This window comes from Rhinolophus sinicus, linkage group LG07, assembly GCF_036562045.2.
Source record: "Rhinolophus sinicus isolate RSC01 linkage group LG07, ASM3656204v1, whole genome shotgun sequence".
NCBI classification, from domain to species: domain Eukaryota; kingdom Metazoa; phylum Chordata; class Mammalia; order Chiroptera; family Rhinolophidae; genus Rhinolophus; species Rhinolophus sinicus.
The window spans coordinates 46,195,438-46,220,826 of record NC_133757.1 but is presented as its reverse complement, the minus strand read 5'-3'; the positions used below and the strand labels follow the sequence as shown (position 1 = coordinate 46,220,826).

At 35.1% G+C, this 25,389-nt stretch overlaps 1 protein-coding gene across 7 annotated transcripts in view; it reads left to right on the top strand.

The window, feature by feature from the left end:
- The window catches only part of HERC4 (HECT and RLD domain containing E3 ubiquitin protein ligase 4), a 116,734-nt gene that overhangs the window by 43,902 nt on the left and 47,443 nt on the right, over positions 1-25,389 (top strand). For all 7 annotated transcript variants that reach the window (XM_019731764.2, XM_019731759.2, XM_019731763.2 and 4 more), the window contains 7 exons: positions 8,266-8,426; positions 17,975-18,051; positions 18,324-18,448; positions 19,773-19,832; positions 19,934-20,045; positions 20,559-20,748; positions 22,054-22,226. In XM_019731764.2, coding sequence (XP_019587323.1) covers positions 8,266-8,426; positions 17,975-18,051; positions 18,324-18,448; positions 19,773-19,832; positions 19,934-20,045; positions 20,559-20,748; positions 22,054-22,226 — 898 coding nt within the window. The remainder of the gene's footprint in view (positions 1-8,265; positions 8,427-17,974; positions 18,052-18,323; positions 18,449-19,772; positions 19,833-19,933; positions 20,046-20,558; positions 20,749-22,053; positions 22,227-25,389) is intronic.

Sequence of the window (25,389 nt, the reverse complement as noted above, 5' to 3'; positions counted from 1 at the left end):
CTGCCCGCATTTATTGTATTTTTTAGTTCTTACTGGTTCTTTTTTATGTTTTCTGTCTCCATTTTTATGTTTCTTGTCTTTTTGTTCAGATTCTCTCTGAGATCACCTGAGCATCCTTATAACCAGTGTTTGGAACTCTGTGTCTGGTAGATTGCTTGTTTCTATTTTGTTTAGTTCTTTTTCTGGAGCTTTGTTCTGTTCTTTTATTTGGGAAATGTTTCTTTGGCTGCCTCCCTGTAGTTGTTTCTATGTAGGGCTGTTATGCCTCCCAGTCTTAGTAGAGTGGCCTTATATAGTAGGTGTCCTTTGGGACCTAGTGGTGCTGTCTCGCTGGTCACCGGAGCTGGGTGCTCCAGTTGTGCCCCATGTGTGGGTTGTGTGTGCCCTCCTGTTGTAGTTGAGATTTGATTGCTGTTTGCACATCAGTGAGAGGGATTGACCCTCAGGCTGATTGGTTATGAGGACTGGCATTGATGACAGTGGAGGAGTTGTTGTGCAGGGGCTGACCCTAGAGAGCAGGTTTGCTCTAGCGGGGCTCTGGTGCCTGTCCAGTCTGTCCTTTGGGTGTGTCTTCCTTAGAGGTGGCTCAGTGATGCACGGCCCAGTTTGAAGCTGGCTATTGGGCCTGCCAGTCCCTGGGCATCCTCGGAGGTGACCCACTGCAGGCCGTGTTCAGCTGCAGTCTGTGCCCTCCCTGGGGCTACCTGGTATGAAGCACAGAGCAGTCCAGAGGTGGCTGCCGCCTGTGTTGTTATTGGAGGTGCCTTGAGATTCTAAGCTGTGAACCAAGACTGCTGTTGCTAGTGCCGGGCTTAGGCTCCTCAGCCAGAGGTTCCAGACACGCCTAGCCAGATGCTGCTTGTTTGGCCTTTGTGAACCTTTGAGAGATTTTAGGAAAGTTCGCAGAATGAGCCAAGGTCGCCGTTTATGTGCAAAAGCCACTGGAAAGGGGTTGGATGTGTTCAAAAACAGGATGAGGCGTGGTCTCAGGGGATCTCTAGGGCGGGGCAGACGAAAGGTGATAACCAGTTTGATGGAGACTCTGATATGGCATCTCCTTGTGTCTACACACATGGAAGGGGAGGGCTCAACAAAAAACAATGGCTTCTGCCAGCTCCTTTGTCTGGGAGAAAGCTGCCTCTCCTGCTCTCACCCTGAAGCTAGACAAGTCAGGTCCTCCTCTGTGTCCCTGGCGCCTTTTGAGTTGCCGCCCTAGCCCCAGCGCTAGAGCTCAGAGCCAGTGAGTCTTATCAATGAGTAAGTCTGTGTATAGTCCCTTTAAGAGGAATGCCTGGGAGCATTTGTCCTCTGTCTCACTCGGCCACAATCTCTGGTGGTTTTCACAGGCAGAAGTTATGGGGGCTTCTCTCCCAGGCACTGAAAAACCCTGGGCTGGGGAGGGGTTGGGACTCTTTGTTCCCGGGGGTGTGGGGGGGTACTTCCGTAGCTAAGATACCTCTCCCGATTTTTAATGGTCGCCATGTGGGTGTGGGACCAGCCCATTCCCCATCTCTGCCCCCTCTTAACCAGTCTCAAGGTCTTTTCTTCTGTATGTCTATAGTTGTAGGGCTTTGGTTCAGCTAGACTTCAGGTAATTCTCTTTAGTGGTTGTTTTGTGGTTTAGTTGTAATTGATGTGGTCCTGAGAGGAGGTGAGCACAGTGTTTACCTGCTTTGCCGTCTTGACTGGATAATGTCTTGCCCTCATTGTTGAAGAGAGGTTTTGCTAGGTATTAGATTTTTGACTGAGAGTTTTTTCTTTCAGCACTTTGAACAATATTCTAATGTCTGAATGTACCACAGTTTTGTTTATCTACTCACCTACTGAAGGACATCTTGATTGCTTTTAAGTTTTGTCAGTTATAAATAAAGCTGCTATAAACGTCTATGTGCAAGTTTTTGTATGAACAAAAGTTTTTATCTTCTATGGATAGAGAATGAGGAGCTTGATTGTTGAATCATTGTAACAGCATGTTTAGTTTTGTATGACACCACCAAACTGCCTTCCAAAGTTTGGTGTATCATTTTGAATTTCTATGTTGGTTTTCCCCTTTGAATTGGTCATACTTTCCATTTTATTTGTATGCTCTGTAATTTGTTTTTAAACTGGACATTTGAACCTAATAATGTGGTAACTCTAGAAGTCAGATTCTCTCCCTTCTCCAGGGTTTCCTTATTCTTGTTTTTTGATTGCTGTAGGTTGTCTCTTTGCCATGGATCAGCCTGAGGTATAAACGTGAGGCTTTCTCAGGTCTTTTCTGAGCCTGCATGTTTTGCTGCGCATGCACAATGACTTTCTAAATTGCCCTTTCTAAATTGTATATGTGGTTATTTTTAATATCATAGGTTAAGTTTTTGAAAGTCTGACTCCCAAAAGAGAATAAAAGAAATAAAAAGGGGGGGGTGTCGGCGAGGGGTTCTGGTGGTTAGAAGATAATAAAGGGGAAAAAAGCACCAGCACTTTAAATCCTCGGGAAATCTCTTAAGTTGGAGGGGGATAGGGTTGCACCAGTGGTCAGAAGGGGTAAAACAATGACTTACCCACTTTTGTGTCTGCATCTCTGTGATCAGACGCTGTAATCAGTGATAATAGCACCAATCTCAGATAGAAGGACAGGATCCTTATCACCTACCCTGGCTCCTGCAAATCATCGTACAGGCCAATCCTGGAGCATGTGAATAGCTGCTTGTCACAGGGTTGGGGGTGTGCTAAGAGCTCAAATTGACCAAAATTAATTGCAGTTTACCACCCAAAGCCTTCCTCTGTAAATTGCAAGCGTTTCAATAGACTTCAGAGTTTCATAATAGTTACATTAGACAAATTCTAGGTGGGAGGCAAGATTTCCTCGTGTTTCCTACTTCACGATCTCCTCATAATCTTCTTAGAGCTCCTTCTTTGAAAACTCCTTCACCCTTCTTCCTGCACTTCAGGGCCACTGTTGGCATAAACTGAGTTCTGTATATACATGGAACTGTTTCTGTGAATTTGTATTTCTTCCATCTGTTTGTCTGTCTCTGTGCCACTTTCACACTACATAATTTATGTGACATAATGAATTCTGCTGTTTGGGATAAAGCAAGTTTTTATTTTTCCTCTTCTTCATGAATGCCTGGGCTGTTTTTGGCCTTTGACTTTCATAGAAATTTTAATATCAGCCTGTCAAGTATGCCACATAAATTCCTTTTGGGTTTTTAATTAGTACGGCATTGAATATCTAGATTAATTTGTGGAAAAGTTATCCTTATAATTTTGACTTTTCGAATCAGCTTCTAAACTTCTTTAACGTCTTCTAATAAAACGTTTAAAACTTTTCATCATACAGATCTTGTACATCCTTTGGTATTTTTGTTTCTAGGTACTTCTTTTTAATGCAATTGTTTTAATATTCTACTTTTGAAGTCATCTCTGGCATGTAGAAATAGTTGACATTTATGTATTGATTTTAAATCTAACTTCGTGGCTAAACACTTATTGATACTTATTCAAATACACAGTCATATCATCTGTGAGTCTATTTAGTTTTGTTTATTTCTATTACGCTTGACATATTTTATAAATTTCTTGCCTTAATATCCTGGCTGGTATACCAGGCTAATGTTCATTAGAAGTGCTGAAGATGGAGACAGCCTTGTCCTGTTGCCACTCTGTGGGACAACTTTAAGTATTTCACAGTTGAGTATCATGCTTGCTGTAATTTTTTTGTAGATAACCTTTATCAGATTAATGGATTTCTCGGTTTTTTTAAGAGGTTGTTTTTAATCATGAACAGATGTTATGTTTTTAATTAATACAAATGCGTTTTAAATATTATTTGTTCATTAGTGATCTTGGTTTTTAATTTTCTGTTATTTTTATTTTTACCAGGTTTTGTTATTAAGGTTATACTAGTCTGATATTAATAATACAAATTGGGGAATGTGCCACTGTTTTGTGTTTGTTTGAAATAGAACCACTTTGATTATTGGACCTTGTCATTAAAGCCATCTCGGCCTGGAATTTTCTTTTTTGGAATTTTAAAAATATTTTTATATTTCTTTATAACTGTAAAGGAGCTTTTTAAATTTCTTCTTGAGTCAGTTATCTGTAAATGAAATATTTCTAAGAATTTTTCAATTTTTGCCTAAATTTTAAACATTGACATAAAGTTGACAGTGTCTGTATTACCATGTTGCTGTGTGTAAACAACGTCAGTGAAATTTAGTAATAAATATTTATTTCTTACTCTGTGGATCTGCTGAGTTGGTTCATTCTCGGGCCACGGGCCAAGGATTGCTCATTTTTTAAGTCAGTTTAATTCCCTCTACTTGTTTGGAAATTATTTAATTTAAATTTAGTTGTTACTCTAAAGATAACAACATTTATCCATAATATGTATTAATAAATACCTTGCCCTTTTTCTGGGCAATATAAGGGCCTCCATTTATCTTTCCCAACTTTTCATATTTTATATATTAAACCCCACAAGAACATTGCTTCATATAGTCAATGTACATTTAGAAATAACTATGTATTTATTACCTTTTTTTTCGTTCCTCATATCTTCCAATTAGTATTATTTTCCTTTTGTCTGACCACCCTCTGGAATTTTCTGAGTAGATCTGTATGTGGGAGGCTCGCATGTATCTAAAAATGTCTTTTTCACCTTCATTCTTAGATGATACTGTTGTTGATTGTAGAATTCTAGCTTGGCAGTTACTTTCAACACTGAAGATAACATTCTGTTTTTTGGCTTTAGTTGTTGAGAAGTTAATATGAGTTTGTACTTTGAAGGTAATCTGTCTTTTTTAATCAATTGCAATTTTGCTTTCGTTTGTGCATTTCTTCAGTTCACTAATTCTTATGTTATATACTTTTCATTAAACCCATCCTTCAATATCTTGATTTGGTTATTGTGGTTTCTTAGTTTTAGTATTTCTTACTGGTTCTTAAAATCTGAAAATAAAATTTTTTTTCTTTAGTATTTCCAGTTGTGTGATAGGCTTTTTTTTTTATCAAGCTTGGCTTTTATTTTTTGGACATTAAACAACTATTAAACATAGTTGTTTTAGATTCTTGTGTTTGATAATTCCAATATCCGGAATCTTTAGGAATCTATTTCTATAGATTTTGTTCATGGAGCCCTGTTTCTTTGTATGCCCAGTTTTGTGTGCCTGACTGTATTTGAAAAATTATTTATGGGAATGATTTGACAAAGCCTTCCTTTCCTTTTTCCATATATGAGTTGTAATCTATTGTAAAAGGTAAATAAAAGCTCAACATATTTTGATAGTGGTTGTCAAAATCTTGTTTACACCTTTAAAATTATACATGAATATATAGACCTTAAAGTTTAGAGAGTTGATCTTTTCTTGTTCATCCATTTCATGCATAATTCATTAAAAGATTATAAAGCAATATTTTTAGATAATTTTTTAGGTGAAATAGTTCATCAGTTCCTTGTGAAATATCACAAAATGTTTAATGTCCAATTTTGTAATTTTTAATGGGTAAATGTGCATGATTTGAATAGGTATTCTTAGTTTTATAAACTCAATTTTTCCTAGCAATTTTATTTATTTAACTTTTGGATTTGGCGATAAACTTCAGTTATATATTAATTCAGATGTAAGGACTTATTTACAGAGGAAATGTAGGGAGGCATTCTGTATCTTGACCAACTTGACTTCCAGGTAGTTAGTAATGCAAGAACTATATATTATTTTCTTACTGAATAATTGTCAAAAACCTCCTGAAGGAAACAGCCAAGGCATACTAGAAATGTGAATTCATCAAGGAGATAATCCAAAAGCAAAAGATTAAAATTCCAGTAATATAATACCATAGTGTTTTTGAGCTGTTATATTAAAGCTAAGGCTTAAGATATGTTTGTTCAGTGGATCTCTCTGGCTGACTTCATGCCATAATCCTTCGGAGAGATTTAAGAATCTCTAGGCTTGCTCCTAGAGATCCCAGTATGCAGCCAGCGTTAAAAACCGCTCTTTTGGTAGACCAGTTTGAGGAAGAGTTTAAGGAACTAGTATTGTAATAATTTTCAAACTATTAATAGGTTCTACTGAGATGTCATAATGGCTACTTCCTGAAGGAGGTGGACTGGGCATTTTTAACCCCTTCTTCAACCAGAGTAGTTTGTCTGGATTCCATTTAACATTTCGTTTATTAAAAAGAGTATCCTTCGTTAAAACATTTTTAATTGACCTTGGTTCATGTGGCTCTGAAGTAAGATGGTGGGTAGATTCTACTGAGTTTTTCAGTAATATGACAGACTAGGTAATTTGAAAACCCTTTTGAATCAAAACACCTTTTAAGTAACATAGATTAGTCTTCTAGGAAGTAAAGAGAATTCCACAAAGCAAAAACAAATCTGAAAACCACAGCTATTTGTTTGAACTGACTCTGGAGCTTCCCTGAAAGAATTTGCCAATCTACATAATGTATTAATTAGCTTATATTGCTAAACAAACCTGAAAACTTAGTGGCGTAAAATAATTATTTATTTAGCTCATAATTCTGTGCTTCAATATTTTGGGCTAGGCTTAGCTGGGCAATTCTCATTTTAGCTTGACTCAGTTGATCAGCTAGCTGATGATGTGGCTAGGGGCTGGGTAGTCTAGGTTGGCCTTAGCTAGGGCAGCTTGTCTCTGTTCCAATTTTATATCATCTTTCAACTGCTAGCATTGGATTATTCTCATTGTGGTAGAAGAGGGTTCCTAAAGAGAGAAAGGGGAAGAGTACAAAGCCACTGTGAGGCATAGGCTTAGATCTGATACTTTGTCATTTCTGCTGCATTCTGTTCAAAGCAACCACAGGTCAGAGCCCCAATATAAGAGATGGAGGAATAGATTCCCCGTGTGTTTGTGGGAACAGCTGCAAAAGTTATATTGTAAGGATATTGGGTATAGGAAGAGGAATAATTTTGGCCCTTTTTATAAATTATATTCCACAGATGGCAAAGGAAGGGGTTTGATAATAGGAGATCAGACCTAAGAACTGATAGAAACAGTAATGAGGCTTGAGAAACCATCTCTTCCCAGTAAAACCACTTCATGGAAAGAGCTCACAATGATGTACTCTCTTGATAGTATAAGGAAACTTTTCTCTCCTTGGCTTAATTTCTGGTTTGGATCTCTGAGAATTTGTAACTGCAGAGCTGCCTAAAGATAGGTTTCGGGCTTTGTCTTAGTCCTAGGTTGGTGTATATATATCATTTCACAATATATAAAGGACTTTAAAAGAAATAACAGGCTGGTAGATTTGAAAAAGCAAACTTCTAGAAATGGGATAAAACACAGTCGTGAAAACTTAAAATTCAGTGTATAGTTAAAACAGCAGGTTGCACACATTGCTAAAGAAAAAAGTAATGATATGAAAAATAGATCCAGAGTAATTGCTCACAAATGGGCATGGATATAAAAGAGAGGTTAAGAGACTGGTAGGATATATTGGGAAGGTACAACATTTGTCTGATACTATCAAGAACAGAATTGAATTAAGGGAAGAGAGACAATATTTCCAGAAATAACACTTAAGAATTTGCCAGTCTTTAGTGAAGCTGTAAAACCTGAGCTTGAGGAACACAAGACCTGAGCTGCATAATCATGTTTAACCCATTCCTAAACACAGAGTAGGGAAACATTAGAGGGAGTTAGATAGGTTCACTGGTTAATGGCTTTTCTTCAGCATGAGTTTATCTAGAAGAAAGGGAACACTTTCACATCATACATTTCTCTCTCTCTCTCTCTCTCTCTCTCTCTCTCTCTCTCTCTCTCTCTCTCTCTCTCACACACACACACACACACACACACACACACGTCTTCTCATTGGTACTGAATTACTTGCCCAGTTCTTTTCCTACACCTTTTGAATGGTGCCCAAATGGTGGGCCCTCATAGACCATAGGTCTAGATTACGACCTGACAGATAAGGAAGGGATCAGGGGAACTTCCTTGAACAGCATAGTTAGGTGCTACCTTTAGTGCTAAATAATCTATTATAAGGGATTCCAGTACAGATGTGGACCTTTTTAAATTAGGGTATTTGTAGAAATTTTCTGAACCATGCTTAGGCAGCCTACCTGTGTGGTGCAGAATTCATTAGTGTAAAGACTATTAATAAGTATTTTGTACAGAAAATTTTAGAATTATAATGATGTTATTAATTTGGTTTTGAAGGGAAAAATTATGTCAGTTAATATTTGCTATGCTTTTCTAAATGAAAATTATTTACAAGTTAACATTAAGTCTAAGGTTTTCTGTCCTTTTACTCTAGGCAGCACACTTCTGCTTTTGTTCCTTCATCAGGACGAATTTATTCCTTTGGACTTGGTGGTAATGGGCAGCTAGGAACTGGTTCAACAAGCAACAGGAAAAGTCCTTTCACTGTGAAAGGGAATTGGTTCCCTTACAATGGGCAATGTCCACCAGATATTGGTAAGTTCTGTTAGATTAAAGCTTTGCTACACATATTAAAGTTATGATTAAAGTGTTGCTCTTAATTGATGAAGTTTTCTATGTTTGAAATGAAAGAATTCAAGATACATTGTTTCGTGAAAATAACAAGACACAAAATAGTGTATATGGTTGCTTAGTTTGTTAATATTTGCTTATGTATACATAAGGAAACTTGGGATAAATAAAGTAATACAAGTGGTTTCAGAGGTTTTGGCCATATGGGAACTGGGTGGTGGCTAGATACCAGAGGGAAGGAGTATTTTTATTTTTTAAAGTGTACAGTTCAGTATTGTTAAGTACATTCACGTTGTCACATAAGGAACCTCCAGAACTCTTCATCTTGCAAGACTAAAACTTTGTATTCATTAAACAACCACTCTCCATTCATTCCTCCCACTGGCTGGCATCCACCATTCTACATATTCTGTCTCTACGAGTTTGACATGACTGGGTAACTCAGATAAGTGGAATCATATAGTATTTGTCTTTTTGTAACTGGCTTACTTCATCAACTTAGCATAATACCTTTAAGGTTCATCCACATTATAGCATGTGTCAGAATTTCCTTCTTTTTTAAGATTCAACAATATTTTATTGTGCGTGTTTGCAATTATTTTTAACCTTTTAAACTGCAGTTACTTTTGCACTAGCCTAATAAATAAATAAATAAATATGTGTGTGTGTATATTTATATATGTAATATATATAAATATTATAAATGTTATTAAATACTATATATATATAACATTTTATTTATTCATCTGTGATGGACAATTGGATTGTTTCCCCCTTTTGACTATTGTGAATAATGCTGTTATAAACATAGGTGTACAAATACCTCTACTAGACCCTGCTTTCAATTCTTTTGGGTATATATGGGACTCTAAAATTGTTTAATTTTTGTATTTTTTTGAAATTTGAATATATTGCCTATTCAAAATATTAAAAATTAAAAATTTGCCTTTTCTGCCTCTACTGCTTTAGCTAAATACATAATTTATTTTTATTTCAGTAGATCGGGTTATTTTTTCAGTGTTATTCTTTAAAAAGTTTGAACTATTCAAATGCTATTTTCTCATTCACTTCTTTGACATGCTGCAACCAAAATGTGCTTTTATATGCACATATATATACGTATATGCATACATATATGTATATTACATATATACATATTTACGCATACACACACACACACACACACACACACACACACACATTTCCTTTACCATCCTAAACTATTCTTTAGAATTGTTTTTTATTTTATCTTGTCTGATTTTCTTTAGGGTTTTCCTCTGAATTGTGGTACTTTAGTCTGTTGAGACTATTCAGTGATGAGCATACTGTGAAATTGACATTTGAAAAAGTCCATAACTTTATTATGAATAACCTTGAAGATTTTTTAAATTTATTTTTAGTAATTAAAAGGCTATCTCAGTTATGCTTTTATTTAGCAAAGATCAAGATGTGATACTATTTTTTCTTGTTTTTGTGTTTAGAATACACCTTCATTTTCTTCTGTTTACTTTTAGGTTTGGAACATGCATTTATTTTTGTTAGTGTTTTTTTGTGTGTGTGTCCTCAGCAGCATGATATTTCATCATATCATGGTATATATAATGGGTGATATTATTTTGTACTATACTAAACCTGTAAACATAAAAACTAGTTACATGTGAATTTTATATTTTAAAGCACCATATTGTAAGGATATTGGAAGGAATCATTTGTTTCTGTTTATATAGTTCAGTCACTTAGGAATGTATATTGTCACCCTTGAAACCGCATACCTTGAGGTTATTTGCATTAAAATAGGAAAGGAGATGGAATTTCATAATTATTCATTTTGCTGCAATTTAGTTTCATCAAAAAATTGTTGATTCACAGTAGCTAAAATGTGCAAACAACTCAAATGTCCATCAGCAGATGAATGGATGAAAAAATGTGGTGTATACATGTAATCAAACAGTAGTCAGACATAAAAAAGGAATGCATTTTGATACATGCTACAACATGGATGAACCTTGAAAACATGTTAAGTGAAAGAAGCAAGACACAAAAGGATAAATATCGTATGACTCTTCTTATATGAGGTACCTGGAGCAGTTAAATTTGTAGAAACAGAAAGTAGAATAGAGGTTACCAGGGACTGAGGAGAGGCTAGAACAAGGAGTCGTCCTTTAAGGGGGACAGAGTTTCTGTTTGCGATGTTGAAAACATTTTGCAGATGAATAATGATGATAGTTGTGCAACATTGTGAATATACTTAGTGCCACAGAGTTGTACACCTTAAAATGGTTAAAATGATACATTTTAGGTAATGTATATTTTACCATAGTATATATTTATATATATGGTATATATAATGGTTGACATTATTTTATACTATACTAAACCCGTATAACATAAAAACTAGTTACATGTGAACTTAATATACTCAGCACCCCCAAAGGTGAAGCCCAGAGCTCCCACCATGAAGCACATTATTAGCATAAACTCTGGTATGGGCTAAGGCCACAGGTAAACAAAGACACTGTTAACAGAATATTCCAAAGACTTTGAATTATTTCCTTGGAGATGGGCAAAGGGCAAACCTTTCTTTAGAAGGTGTGAAGTTTGGACAACTGTATTAGTTTGCTGGGGCTGCTATAACAAAATATAAACTGAGTGGCTTAAACAGCACAAATGTATTGACTCAAAGTTCTGGAGACTAGAAGTCCAAGATCAAGGTTGGCAGGGTTGTTCCTTCTGAGGGCTATAATGGAGACCCTGTTCCAGGTGTCTTTCCTAGCTTCTGGCTTTTTGCGGGCAATCTTTGGCATTCCTTGGCTAGAAGATCTCTGCCTTGGTTTTTTTGTTCATTTATTTTTTGTTGTTGTTTTAAGATTCTACATAGTAAGTGAGATCATATGGTATTTGTTTTTCTCTGACTTATTTCTCTTAGCATAATGCCATGGTTCATCCATGTTGTCACAAAGGCAAAGATCTTTTACGGCTGAATAATACTGCATTTTGTGTGTTCACACACACACACACACACACACACACACACTATTCATCAGGTCATCGATATACACTTAGGTTTCTTCCATGTCTTGGCTATTGTAAATAATGTTGCAGTGAACATGGGAGTGCATGTGTCTTCTTGAGTTAGTAGTTTTTTCTTTGAGTAAATACTGAGGAGAGGAATTGCCAGATCCTATAGTAGTTCTCTTTTGAATATTTTTAGGAACCTTCATTCCGTTTTTCATAAGGGCTGCCCCAGTTTACATCCCCAACAGTACACAAGGATTCCCTTTTCTCCATATCTTTGCAATACTTGCTATTTCTTTTCTTTTCTATAATAGCCATTCTAGTAGGTGTGAGGTAATGTCTCATTGTGGTTTTGATTTGCACTTCCCTGATGATTAGTGATGTTGAGCACCTTTTCATGTACCTGTTGGCCTTCTGTATGTCTTTTAATAGCTATTCAGATCCTCTTCTCTTATTTTATTAGGTTTTTTTTTTCCACTATTGAGTTGTATGAGTTTTTAAATATATTTTTAATACTAACCGCTTATCAGATACATGATTTGCAAATATTTTCTCCCATTCCCCTAATTTGCCTTTTCATTTTGTTGATGGTTTCCTTTGGTGTGCAGAAGCTTTTTGGTTTGATGTAGTCCTACTAGTTTATGTTTGCTTTGATTCCATTGCTTTTGGTATCAAATTCCCCCCAAATTATCACCAAGACTGAAGTCAAGCAGGTTATGTTTTCTTATAGGAGTTTTATAGTTTCAGGTCATATATTCAAGTCTTAAATCCATTTTTGAGTAGTTTTTGTGTATGGTGTAAGATAGTGGTCCAGCTTTGTTTTTCATGTTGGTCTCTACTTTTCCCAGCACCATTTATTGAAGAGACTGTCCTTTCTTCATTGTTATTTTCAGCTCCTTTGTTGTAAATTAGTTGACTATATGCATGGGTTTATATCTGGGCTCTCTATTCTGTTCTGTTGATTTGTCTCTTTTTATGCCAATACCGTACTTTTTTTAAATTATTATAGCGTTGTAATATAATTCAGTCCTGCCCTAGCTCTTGATTGTCTCTGAAACCTTTGTGATTGTCTAAGCAGTCTATTTTATTTTTAGTGGCTCCCAGTAGTAGAGGGTAGGCCAAGACCTGTTGGTGTCTCAAAGGGGAGGATCCTTGTCAGCACCTAGATTCAGACTGATTGGAAGCCAGACCTTCAGGCAGGAGTTTTAAAGTATACAAATATGTACAGTTCTGTGGGACTGCAAAGTGTAAATCCCACTGGCCCCAGAGCCAGGCAGTCTAAAGGTGTCCCCTTGGTGGCAGCCATGAAAATCAGGGCACCAGTCAATGGTACTATCTCTTTTCCAGGAGATTCGGATGACGTGGAGCAAGGCAGAGGTGTGAGCACCAAGATGGCATCCACCAGTCTTTATCTGTAGAAACTGCTATTGTAGGTCCATAGATGTGTTGTAAACACAGAATCCTGCCCCTCAGGCCAAAGCTCCATGACAAGCAACGAGGCCCTTTTTACAGATTGGGGGTGTTTGTCAGTCTGCTGTTTGTGCTGTGCACTGAGGGTGATAGCCAGCCAACAACTGTCTTTCTGATTGTTAAAGTTCCGTGGGACCCAGGAATGCAAGCCCCAGTCTCTACCAGAGATAGGTAGTCTTGCAAGGGACTTCTGCTAGGTGGCAGCCACAGAAACTGGGACACCAGACATAAAAATCAGGGCATCAGATCCTTATATGGGCTCCCTTCTGGGAGATGCTGGTGCTCTGGAGGGCAGCAGAGGGAGAGCGCAAAGATAGGGCTGAGATCTTTGGAGAGGATTCTAGTAGGACCTTAGATGTTTGTTTAGAAGCCTACCTCTCAGACCACAGCTATGAAGATAAGCTAATAGGCTTCTTTCACAGAAAGATTGGGTGCCTCAGTCTCTTGCCTCTTGCTGTGCCCTGGGGTTGGTAGATGGTTAAGAATTCTTTTCTCTCTTGGTTAGAGTCCTGTGGGAACTGAGCGCCCTCCTGGCTCCCAGAGCTGGGTGACCTGGAGTGTTTCCTGGGTAGCAGCCATAAAAGTAGAGGTTTCAAATGAGAATATAAGATCCTTTCCGGGAGATACTGGCAAGCTGAAGTGAGGGAGGGGGAGATGTCATTTTTATATGTATCATTTCAACTTAACCAAAGCAGAGTTTAAAAACTTGTGAATTAGATAACTTTAGAAGGAGAATTGACTCCCTTGCATATCCAGAAAACAGGACAATGAAACAAAATTAAACATTATTGCAAACAGATAACCACAATAAAATTTTCTTTATCAGTTCATTCATTCCTATGCAATGAGTTTTTGTTCTGCTGGATCTTGGATTAGCCGTTTCATAAAGCTGTTTATCATTAAAAAAAAAGAGAGAACTCCTAATGCAGTCCAGTGGTATGTTTTAAAAGTTAACTAAGCCATGTCTCTTCAAAAGTCTGTGTGCTCAACTGTCTATTCTTTGAAGTATAAGTGGTTTCCAATACCTGGTAAAATACTTTTCACAGGGCTCTGAGATTGTTGTTCTCTGATGAAAACACAAACTCTGGCCTGTAGCTTATAGATAGCCTTCAGGCAAGAGTCAGAATAAAACAAAAACCATCAGGAGATGACAGAAGCTTAAAATGACAGTGGCTAGTTTAATACTAATAATTATCAAGTGGAAAGATCTGATTAGGTTCATAATAATAATATGGCTGACAGTGAAATTTGGTTGTTTGCGTGGCACGCAAAACACATTTATTTCAAAAAGATTTATAAAAACAGTGTTTCTAATGATGATGATTAAGCCTATTGTCAAGTCAGTGACTTTGGTATCTGAGTTATAAATACGGATGAGTATAACTTTCTATAAATGGAAAAATCTTGAGCTATAACATGATAGTCCTGAGACCTAATGTAGCAGGAATAACACCAAGAATATCAAGTAAAGAGATTCAGTAAGTCAGAGATCAAGCTTAAACATATATATTTTTATAAAACTCCATGGATAAGTCTGAAATACATTCCCATTTGAAAACCATTGGTTTAGAAGATGCTAGATGGGAATTAAAGCAGTAAGATTGTACCAGAAAACATTTAAAATAACAGTTAAATAACTGAAATTAGGACTGAGAGTACTGTACCACTAGAACTTTGATAAATGTAGCAAAATTCAACATAACTATTTTATAAGAGTTTTAAATAGTGTTTCCTTCAATATTTATACATATGGAAAGCAAGGACTTTGATGAATCTCCAGGAACTTCTGATGAATCTCCAGGAACTTCTCATAAAACAAACAGTTTTTGAAATATTTATGTTAATTGCATTTTACCATCTATATTTAACCTAGGGAAGGTTGAGTATCTTTTCTGATCTGAAAACTGTTCCTATTCAACTCGTGTAATAGTAACACATCAAGCAAACCTAATTATTTGTAGCATCTCTTATTTGATGAAAGAATACATCTTTGTGATTCTCCAAGGCCTCTGTGGGAAATCGCAAAGATATTTTCACTAACACGTAAGAGATTATCTTGGAAGTTTTATTTTTCTATATTTAGGATTTGATTTTGGGAAGCATATTAGTTTGCTAGGACTGCCATACAAAATACCACAGACTGGGTGGATTAAACAACAGAAGCTTATTTTCTCACAGTTCTGGAGGTTAGAAGTCCAAGATCAAGGTGTTAGCAGGTTTGATTTCTCCCTGGCTTGCATATCACTGTCTTCTTGCTGTATCTTCACATGGTTTTGTCTCTGTATGTGGTTATTACTGGTGTCTCTTCCTCCTCTCCACCCTAACAACCTCAGTTTACCTTAATCAGTTCTTTAAAGGCCGCATCTCCAAATAAAGTCATATTCTGACGTACTGGGGTAGGGCTTCAGCATAAGAATTTTGGGGGACACAATTCAGCCCATATCAGAAAGGCAAAAATAAAAAATGTTGTGAGAAGAGATTTGAACACTTATATTAAGATAACTACTTGGTTACATATTTTATCAAAGTGACAATAAATACTTCAAAATGTAGGTGGTGATTTGATTGAAAAGAACTTTAGCTCTTTCATAAGTGAGGAATCTTTGTTCTTTTCCCCCCTTAAATAATGAAAAACAATAAAGTCAACATAACACATAGGAAATTATTCTAGTAGGATAGAATTTTTGCTATCTAGCTGATTACACAAAAAGTAAAGAATAACATTTTATATTGTAGTGAAGCTATTAACCAGTAAGTCACAGGAGCACACCCTTCAAAATGGAAGTGAACCTTGCTAAGATTTTATAGCTTCTTTCAGAGTCAAATATAAACTGAGTCAAATAAAATTCACATACTGGTTCTGTCTTCAGTTAATCTTTCGTATTCTGGAACAAACTGATGCTTATTTGAGGATAGTCAAGCAAAATGACTTTTATGAGGTCAAATAATTTTCATGTTAATATTGAGGCGTTATCTATGTTAACATGCAGTGCATTTATTATTGTTCATCTTCAAATAAATCAATAAATCAATTTTTTAGTGTTTTTAAATTGTTCAGCATCACTATTATTTATTTATTTTTCTAATTCGCCATCTTGGAAAGTCCATCAGTGAGGTTTTTTTTTTTTTTTTAATTTCTTAATTTTAAATTCTAATACAGTAAGTATTAGGGCCAGGGAACTGTGTCCTACGCACCCAGACTGAGAAAATGGCTTGAACCAGAGGAGTGGGGGAGGAGAGAGGCAGAAGAAGGGGAAAAAACAACAACACAAAAAGCAAGAGGATAGTGAATAAATGGAAATGATGAAGCATTGATACTTTCATTCCTACTACAGGGTGGTAGATAGGGGAAACTGTGTAGTAGATAGGGGAAAGTGAATGGTTCAGCTACAAGATGAAGTAATGTTAGTGTATCATCATTTTTAAAACTATAATGAATCAATGGTCTAAGCATTGAGCATGAGTGAGTACTAACATCACAAAAAGGAACCTAAGCATTATATGCTTCCTGATGGAAAAACAATCACCACCACCATGTAATAATTTTGTTAAAATAATCAAACTCTAATTAAAGCCTCTCTAGATCCAACTACCAGTTTATAGGAAATACAGAAGACTAAGAAAAATGCTACGAGAAACCTTGAGGAAACTCAAGAAAATCCGGTTTGCAGGAAGCGGTGTAGGACAAAGAGTCACCTAGGTTTCACAAACTTTTTGGAGTAATAATTAAAAGGAAATTAAGGAAAATAATTTTTGGTGCCCTACTCACAGCCCCCAGAAACCCATTCATGCACTGTAAATTAGTCATCTGTCTTGATTATTTATAGAGGAGAGAATTACATTTTAGGAATAAACGAATAACATCCTACTAAATTTTTGAACAGTGAACCACATTCATAGAATTGTGAGAGAATGTTGTAGAGAAAAGATTTTAAGTTGAATGATTGTTTTATTTACTGTTATTAAAAGTTGTTTTTGGCCGTAGAGCATTCTTGTTACTTGTGGAAAATTTGGTCATATTAATGTTCTGAACTCTGAAGGTCTTTATTATTAGTCTGTTCTAAGCTAGGTAAATATTTTATATTATGTATTCATATTAACAAATATTTACTGAGTTCTTTTACAAATAAAACATTGTGCTTCATAGTAGGGAATAATCAAGGAAATTAAGATGTGGTCCCTTCCAAATTTATAATTCTGTAGCTGGTCATAAATAATATAAGGTGAAGAATTAGTCAAATAAAGGGTATGGGTTAGGCATAGGATGACAGAAATGGATTATATTTGTAAATAACTGGCCTTAAGTTACACTATGAAGCTTTGGTGTTTTGGTATGTGGTACTCTAAACACTAGCCTAGCAGTATTTTTGATAATAGATAGTCTTTTCATTTTGAGGAGCAGAAGAGGAAAAGGAAGTGGCTTTGAATATCTTTTTGAAAAGGAACTTCATTATCTTTCTTTACTTCTACTAAATTTGCTTATTAATTTTTATATTTTTGGACCTGATTTGGATTTTATTGATAAGTAGTTGCCAAGAAAGAGTTATGTGTGTCATCTTACTTTTGTATAGCTGTATTGAAAGAGAAAATAATTTTGTATTACGAAAGTTTTACTCAAGAAATTTTAACATTTGTATTGTTATCATTCTTTTTAAAAATGAGTATTCTTTATTTTTATTTTCTTCTGAGCTTTCTTTTATACCTCTCATTCAATTTTTACGTTATCTTCAGTTTAAACTAAAATATGTTGCGATAATAACGATGCAAATTAGAAAACACCATTTATTTTGTGCAGGCCAGAAGAAAGATTTGTAAACTTACCAAATGCTGCTTATGCTTGTGGGATCATTTAATGTTTGTCACTTGGGCAGGCTCATCTCCGTAGCAATCAGAATATTCCAATTCATTTTATATCGATTCCATGAATAGGAGGTCTAATTAAGTTAGATGATTAAGAGACCAGTAGCATATTTGATGCTATAAAAAATGTCATAAATCATGGATTCTTTTATATTTTATTATTACAGCTTCTGAAGAATATTTCTGTGTAAAAAGAATTTTCTCAGGTGGAGATCAAAGCTTTTCACATTGCTCGAATCCCCAGGTAATAGTAGTCATATAAATTATTATTAAGCTCAAATAATTTAGAAGAATTTTTTAACTCATATTAATGTTTTTTGTATGTTACAAAGTAATCACTTTAAATTTTTTTCACTCAAGTCTACAAAATTTTTCTGATCTATTTAGTAAGTTTTTGTTTCAGGTGTTGAGTAGATACTTCTGTTTTTTCAAACATTAAATACATAGTGGAAGTATGTCTAGGTTTAAGTTATAATATCTCTTCTCTCTGACTAATCTACTTATTTTAAAATTTAGAACTGTGGGCCACCAGATGACTTTAGATGTCCTGATCCTTCAAAGCAGATCTGGACTGTCAGTGAAGCTCTAATTCAAAAATGGCTCAGCTACCCCTCTGGAAGGTTTCCTGTTGAGATAGCCAAGTAAGGAAAACTTTTTACCTATACAAGCATAACCTCTCAAGTCCGTGATAGAGCAACCTGTACTTAGTAATTTTTATTTAAACAAATATTTCATTAAATATCACAATACTGACTGGTTTATATACAAATGTTTAAATATCTATAATTTCTGTAATAATGGATATTTTAAGAGATCTCTTATTTAAATTTACACGTCATAATTCTTTCATATACATAATGATATATTAAGTAATTTAAAATATTAACTATAGCTACTTTGGGATTGGGTTTGAAATATGTTCCTTCTAATTTCATAGTGGTCACTGTCTTTTAACTTTTATACTCCCTGCAAGATTTGAATATTACTTTTTTCTTGAATATTTTCCTTATAGTTGAACTTGTTTAGTATTTAAGTTGTAGCTTGTGTTTTTTAAATTGTAGGTCGTGTTGGTGTTTGAGATGAGGGGAGGGCTATATCTGATAAGCAGTTTTTTATTCTTGATTGTTTTCCCAAACTAAAATTCTTCTTAAAACCCCAAAGAGTAGGCTTCAAAAAAAATAACATCCCAGGTTAGATTTACCAACATGTGGAAGAAAATTAAATGTGCATGCTTAGGTTAAAAAAAATTTTTTTTAAACATCAGATTTGTTTGGTGAATCAGAGGATGAAAGTAATATTTGAGGGGCGGACGGGTGGCTCACTTGGTTAGAGCACGAGCTCTGCGCAATGGGGCCGCTGGTTCGATTCCCACATGGGCAGTGGGCTCTCAACCACAAGGTTGCCAGTTCGATTCCTCTGAGTCCTGCAAGGGATGGTGGGCAGCGTCCCCTGCAACTAAGATTGAACACAGCACTTTGAGCTGAAATGCTGCTGAGCTCCCAAATGGCTCAGTTGATTGGAGCGCGGGCTCTCAACCACAAGGTTGCGGTTCGACTCCTCAACTCCCACAAGGGATGGTAGGCTGCCTCCACTGAAACTAACAATGGCAACTGGACCTGGAGCTGAGCTGTGCCCTCCACAACTGAGTTTGAAAGGACAACAACTTGACTTGAAAAATCCTAGAAAGTACACACTGTTCCCCAATAAAGTCCTGTTCCCCTTCCCCAATAAAATCTTGAAAAAAAAAAAAAGATATTTGAGAAAGTCTAGAGTAAACAATAATACCTTAATCAAGTATTATTTAATCAATTTTTAGTAATTTATAGAATTGTGATTTATTCTCATTGAGTTTTGGTTAGAAGAATGCTTGTAGCATTAAATGTTAGATTAAATATTGATTTTAATTTTTATTACAAAAGAAAGGCAAACAGGTTTCTCATTTTGTGATTTTAAAATTTCTTTTAGTGAAATAGATGGAACGTTTTCATCTTCTGGTTGTCTAAATGGAAGTTTTTTAGCCGTTAGGTAAGTGGTAATTTGATAATGCTGAAATTCTCAAATTTATTATATTAAATAATGTGTGAAGTAATTTTAAAATTTTATTATTTTCTCTCTCTTTTTAATAGCAATGATGATCACTATAGAACAGGCACCAGATTTTCAGGGGTTGATATGAATGCTGCTAGGCTTTTATTCCACAAACTTATACAACCTGATCATCCTCAGATATCTCAGCAGGTTTGTTTTTAAATTACCTTATATTTGTATTATGTAGCCTGTAGAGTTTTTTATTTCGTGTTATTTTATGTTTATAGCCTAATTAACTTTACAGTTTCATACTCTTCATTATGATGTACTTTGTATGATTGTGTTAAATATACAAATATAAGCATTAAAATAAGATTTTGCTTTAAAACATTTGTAATTTAGCTGTCAAATATCTATAAATCTTTTCAAACATTTGGAGCAGACCCTTAATTTTACTCATCATTATCGTGTTGGTTAAGTCTTTATATAGCTATTGAAGTAGAGATGTTTAAATGAGACTTGCATACAAGATTTTTTTGAATTCTCTTAGCAATGCTTAGGCGTTAAGTTTCATTGTGCTCCAAAGCATGTTCACTGATTATTGCAAGATTTTATTTTTCCTTCACCATTTCATGTTTGCTATAGTAAAAGATTTTTTGTTTTTGTTTTTGCAAAGTACATTCATTTTAAATGAAGTAGGTTTTGCTTTTTGTCAAAATATAGGTGGCAGCTAGTTTGGAAAAGAATCTTATTCCTAACCTGACTGGCTCCTTACCTGATGTTGAAGCATTGAGGTTTTATCTTACTCTACCAGAATGTCCCCTGATGAGTGATTCCAACAATTTCACAACAATAGCAATTCCCTTTGGTACAGCTCTTGTGAACCTAGAAAAGGCACCACTGAAAGTACTTGGTAAGAATTTTAATATTATTTTTTTGTAACCTTTTCTCTTTAAATGAAAATGCTTATAAGTTCTGTTTTGCTGTTTGAAATTTATCTGTGCTCCTTATTTGACATTGTATTAGGGAAAAACAAACCTGTTTTTCTTTTTGTTGCTTTTTTCTCGTCATCTGATGCTAGTTGTTGGGGGCAGTATTAAAATTTTAATGAAATAAAATAGTAGAGGCAGTATCAGGAAAGATAAAAACTGATTTTCATATTTCCCTACACACCCCCTCCAGAGTGATGTTGCTATTAAAGAAGTAAAAGAGGAGGAACATTTAAAACTGAACAAAGTTGCTTATTAAATCCTCCTTGAGCTCTGTTAACTCTTTGACTTCTGTTTCCCTCACTTGCTAATTCCTGATTTTTTATTTTATCTTTCTGCATGTAGATGAGATGCTACTGCTCATCTGATCTTACAGTTCTGTCTCTTTCTACAGTTGTTTTTTGACCTAAATTTTTCTTATCTTAATTTTTCTAATTGTAAAGATTTCATCTCTATCTCCTGGCTGTTACACTTTACTTGCTACCATTACACTAATGCTTTCCTTTCTAATAGTTTTTGTTAGTTATATGAAGCTGAGATATATAGAAGTAATAAAATCAGTACAAGAAGTTTAAGGCTGAGAGTGACCAGAGGAAGCAAGAAGTAAAGCGTAGGATCCTGGAATCTGAGGGAATTAGAGTGAAGCAGAGACTCACAAGAAGCTTGCTTCCATGTTGTCAGAGGTTTTTGTATTCTTTGCATGTGCTTCACAGGTTTGTGGTATTTGTAGTTAATAACTACAGATAGTGAATGTGGGGAAGGACAGACATGTTATACTTTATATTGTTCAGCTTCTGTATTTGATTTTCCAGAATACTTTGCATTTTAAAAGTGGTGCTTCACAATATTTCAACTTTATGTTGAGAGGTAAAGCTGGGAAAGATCCTTAAATATTGGAGCAATACAATTTTAAAGGGTTTTGCTTAAAAATTAAAATCCTAATGGCCAAGGACTTTTTAATTGGTTTTAATATTAGGTATAATGGTAAGTTTTTAATGTAAGTTAGGAAACCAAAAATATAAATTCAGTAGACCTTTCTTGCTTAATTTTGATTTTGAAAGCTTTTAGGGCAGTATTCTTTAACTTGAGGATGAGGATTATAAACCCTAGAAATGTTATGTAAATATTATCATGTGTATCTTTCTGGGATTTTAGAATAAAAGTCAATATTATTTTGAAAACAGTTTTTAAAAATTCGTTTTATTTGTGTGTTCACCTTTTAATAACAGAAAACTGGTGGTCAGTACTTGAACCTTCACTATTCCTCAAGATTGTAGAACTTTTTAAGGAAGTTGTGGTACATCTTTTGAAACTCTACAAGATTGGCATTCCCCCTTCTGAAAGAAGAATTTTCAACAGTTTTCTTCATACTGCATTAAAGGTTTTAGAAATATTACATAGGGTATGTCCAATAGTTTCTTTATTTTACTCTTTCCCCATTGTTACTAACAGATTGATGTTTACTTTAACATTAACATATTACAGATTTAGATTGGCATAACAGATGTAATGGAAATTTGGAAGAGTTACCTAAATTTTCCTTTTAAAGAAATAATACGTCTGTATTTCGGAGCTTTGGTTTTATTTGACTTTGTTAGGCATTTATAGATAACTTGTCTGTAGTTGGGCAGAACAATAGCATATTAATGAATTAGAATTCTCTCTATTTTCTTGTGAATAACATAATTTATTAGTTTAAAAGAGTGTTTTTGTTATTTGTAGGTGCTTATCTTATGAAAGAGTTGTGATTATGAAAATTTAAACTCAGGTTCTTTTGCTAATTGGGTACTTCAATTAAAGTGGAACATTTTATTTGAAACAAATGACTAATTTGAAATTGGAACCATAGATGACTTATTAATTTGTCTATTGTTCTTTCCTGCACTTCCTCTCAGTGTAAGAAATAGTACACTTTACACTTGTAGCAATTCAAAGTTACCGTGTTTCCCCGAAAATAAGACCAGATCTTATATTAAGTTTTGCTCCAAAAGACGCATTAGGGCTTATGTTCGAGGGGATGGCATCCTGAAAAATCATGCTAGGGCATGTTTTCCGGTTAGATCTTATTTTTGGGGAAACACGGTATATGATGTGGTAGTCTTAGCTATTTCTTTAAAGATGGATTTGAGACATCCTGACAGCTGGTAATATTTCTGTTTTGTCACTCGATATTTTTGAGATGCTATTTTCTTTTTGGGAGACATGACCTAAGGAAGAAGCTTATGTTTCTAGCCTCAAGAATGACTGAAAAACCCATATGAACCTTTTCTTTTTTTAAAAAAACTAAATGTCGTTTTCCCCCCATCCTCCTGATTTTTTAAAAAATAAATTTTATTGGGGACTATTGGGGAACAATGTGTTTTGCCAGGGTCCATCAGCTCCAAGTTCTTGCCAAGTCACCGTTTTCAATCTTTAGTTGCAGGGGGCACAACTCACTGGCCCATGTGGGAATCGAACTGGCAACCCTGTTGTTCAGAGCTTGCGCTCTAACCAAGGGAGCCATCAGGGCCACCCCCCCCCATATGAACCTTTATTTGTTAATTTCCTCCCCTTAACAGCTTCTTTACCATTTTCAGAACCCTTTTGCCTAGTACTGAGGTAAATGATACAGGAATAAAGAAGATAGTCCTTCTGTTTTCTGTAAGAAAGAACCCTTAAGGACCATTTGTTTTTCTTTTTTATTCTTTTAGTGAAGTTCCTGTGTATTTTTGTAAATGACTTAACTTTTTGAAATTACTTTTTTCTTTTGTATTTAGTATGTCCAAGATTCCTAGAAAAACAAGTTATTCTTCTCATTATAATCAAAGAAATGATAGCTATTTCTTTCCTAGGGAAACAAGTCATTCTTATATTTTCCTTTCCCAGAACAAGACTTTCTTACAGCATTTTAGGATTTACTGGGTTCTACAATAAACTGCTATTAAGAAGATTCTCTAACTTAAAGAGACGAGCCTCAGTTTCTCTCCATGTGTTCCTTTTGTCTGGGATTCAAGAGATTCTTTAGGTTTTGTTTTTCTTTCCTCTGGACTCTGTTTTCCTATTCCAGTGAACCATTGTTTGTCAGCCAGACTCTATTCCCAAATAATTATTCACATTTTTCCTTATGTACTTAACCTTTATTACCTCTTAAAAATGTGTGTGTGTGTGTGTGTGTGTGTGTGTGTGTGTGTGTGTGTATTTATTTTTGCTTTAGCTGTGTCTTTTACCACAAGTAAAAGGGAGGGTACGAGAAGGGGAGGGAATCAAACCTTCTGTCTTTCATAATTACAGATAGAATTTGAGCAAGTAACTTACCTGCCTAACTCAGAAACTTCAATCCTTACTGAAGATGAACCCCATAGGGTTCCATCTCCAGAGGCCTTTTTGATGGGGCCACGCTAGATACTAGGATCCTAAATTCTTGCTAGCTGAAAGGGAATTAAGCTAACAGTGGCCAGGATTAAAACTTCCTTTGTACTTTAATTCATGTGAGCACTTTATATATATTCCTCATTTAACTTTTAAAACTCTGTGTAGTTGATATTTTGCTCCTTAATCTGAATGTCAAAGGTCATAAACCAGTTAAGTAGCAGAGTTGAAATCCAAATCCAAACCTACTTCCAAAGTTCTTGCTGTTTCTAATGTAGTTCTGAATCAGCAAATACAGTATTATTTATGCAGTATTGTTTAGAAGGGGGTTTGCTTTTATTTTATGCCCCTAGATGTAAAGGTTTATACTTCCATAATTGCAGATAGTATCGTATTGTTAAAAGACCATGTTTCTAACTCCATTTGTGCTGCTCCTTATAAGTACAATTTTGAATTTATCTTTCTCTTTATTACATGTGCAAGTGGAGAATTTTATATAAAATAAGGATTAAAATACTTGCCTAACAGGTTCCCAGGATTGATGTATTAATTAAATTATCCAGTACCTATAATTACTATACATTCCTACAGCAGTGATTTTTCTATCACCACTACCACAATTTGGATGGGAAACTACTTTTGACTTGATTTATTGGATTATTAGGAAATTGGGTTCTTGCTTGAAGTTGTGACATACTCAAAAGCAGGGTAAAAAGGGTATCAATTTCTTAAGCATCTCTTACTGGGAATCCTTAGGGCAGTCACTTAACCTTTCTTCTGCTCCTTACTTTGGAGAAAACTTTCCTTGGTCCTAATCTGCCATAAACAGATACCTGTGGAAATGAACTACCAGGGATGATTCATTTTCATTTTTAGTGAAACCCAAGTTGCTTGTCAGAAACGTGTTTTTTCAGACATGTTATGTCTAACCAACTATACATTCTTTCACTGTGCTCCATGCTGAAGAATTAGGATAAATTTCCTTAAATGATTTCTTTCTTCACCTAATCCTAGAGTAGGATTAGGAACTAGAGAACTAGACTCTTGTCTCCTAACCGTTTTGGGTTATATGGATGACTTCTTCCTCCATCTATCCTTTGGAAAGCTTTTGAATTAAAAATAATGTCTATGCTTCAAATGGCATAAGAAAGATAATTTTGGTACTTGCTGTCAGGAATGGATGTATTACCAGAAAAATGAGTTTACTGGCAGGTAAT